The sequence below is a fragment of the Acanthisitta chloris genome, unplaced genomic scaffold, assembly GCF_000695815.1.
Source record: "Acanthisitta chloris isolate BGI_N310 unplaced genomic scaffold, ASM69581v1 scaffold9999, whole genome shotgun sequence".
Classification (NCBI taxonomy): domain Eukaryota; kingdom Metazoa; phylum Chordata; class Aves; order Passeriformes; family Acanthisittidae; genus Acanthisitta; species Acanthisitta chloris.
Window position 1 is genome coordinate 1,511 of NW_008690810.1, and position 798 is coordinate 2,308.

At 54.3% G+C, this 798-nt stretch overlaps 1 protein-coding gene across 1 annotated transcript in view; it reads right to left on the minus strand.

Moving 5' to 3' along the window:
- Positions 1-798, minus strand: part of LOC103809155 (kelch-like protein 10) — a gene marked incomplete at its 3' end in the record, with an annotated part of 3,140 nt that overhangs the window by 1,494 nt on the left and 848 nt on the right. Inside the window, 2 exon segments of the mRNA XM_009081970.1 lie at positions 1-441; positions 542-708. Of these exon segments, the coding sequence (XP_009080218.1) occupies positions 1-441; positions 542-708 (608 nt within the window).

Below are 798 nucleotides of genomic sequence, written 5' to 3' on the forward strand. Positions count from 1 at the left end.
GTGGTCCCGCCTGCGTCGCTCCTCCGCTCATGCATGGTGGCGATCGGGGTCCACTGGTTGGTGTTTGGGTCGTACCGCTCCGCAGTGTTGTGGTGGATGTACCCGTCAAAGCCTCCCATGGCGTAGATGAAGTTGTCCACAACTGTGACACTGACATAGCAGCGCCGCGAGAGCATAGGTGCCACCTGCTGCCATGTCTTCTGGAGTGGGTCAAACCGCTTGACAGTGTTGAAATACTCTGCTTCACCAGATCCACCGATAACGTAGATGTGGCCTTTCAAGTACACTGTGCCATGATAGGCAACGGGAGTTTCTTCCTCCCAGGGGATGCGGAGCCACTTGTCTGTGAGACCATCATAGGTCTCCATGGTGCTGATTGGTCCACTGTTTCTCCAGCCCCCGATAGCAAAGAGGATGGCATAGGGCAAGCGTGGGCGCAGACTTGTCTGTGAGACCATCATAGGTCTCCATGGTGCTGATTGGTCCACTGTTTCTCCAGCCCCCGATAGCAAAGAGGATGGCATAGGGCAGGCGTGGCAGCATAAGTGGGTTGGTGTTAGTCAAGGAGATCCGGCCGTACGAGTTCAGGTCATGCATTTCTGACAGGGCGCTGCTGATGAGATCCTTGCACTCCGCATCGTCCTTCACATACTTGTGACATTTGACATGGTTCATGATGTAGTCATAGTCTAGTAGTACCAGTCGCACCTAAAACATGCAAGCAGGAGGTTAGAATACTAATGCTGATGGTTTCCCCAGTGGAGGAAGCCTTTGGCTCCGAAGAGGGGGTGCACTCCG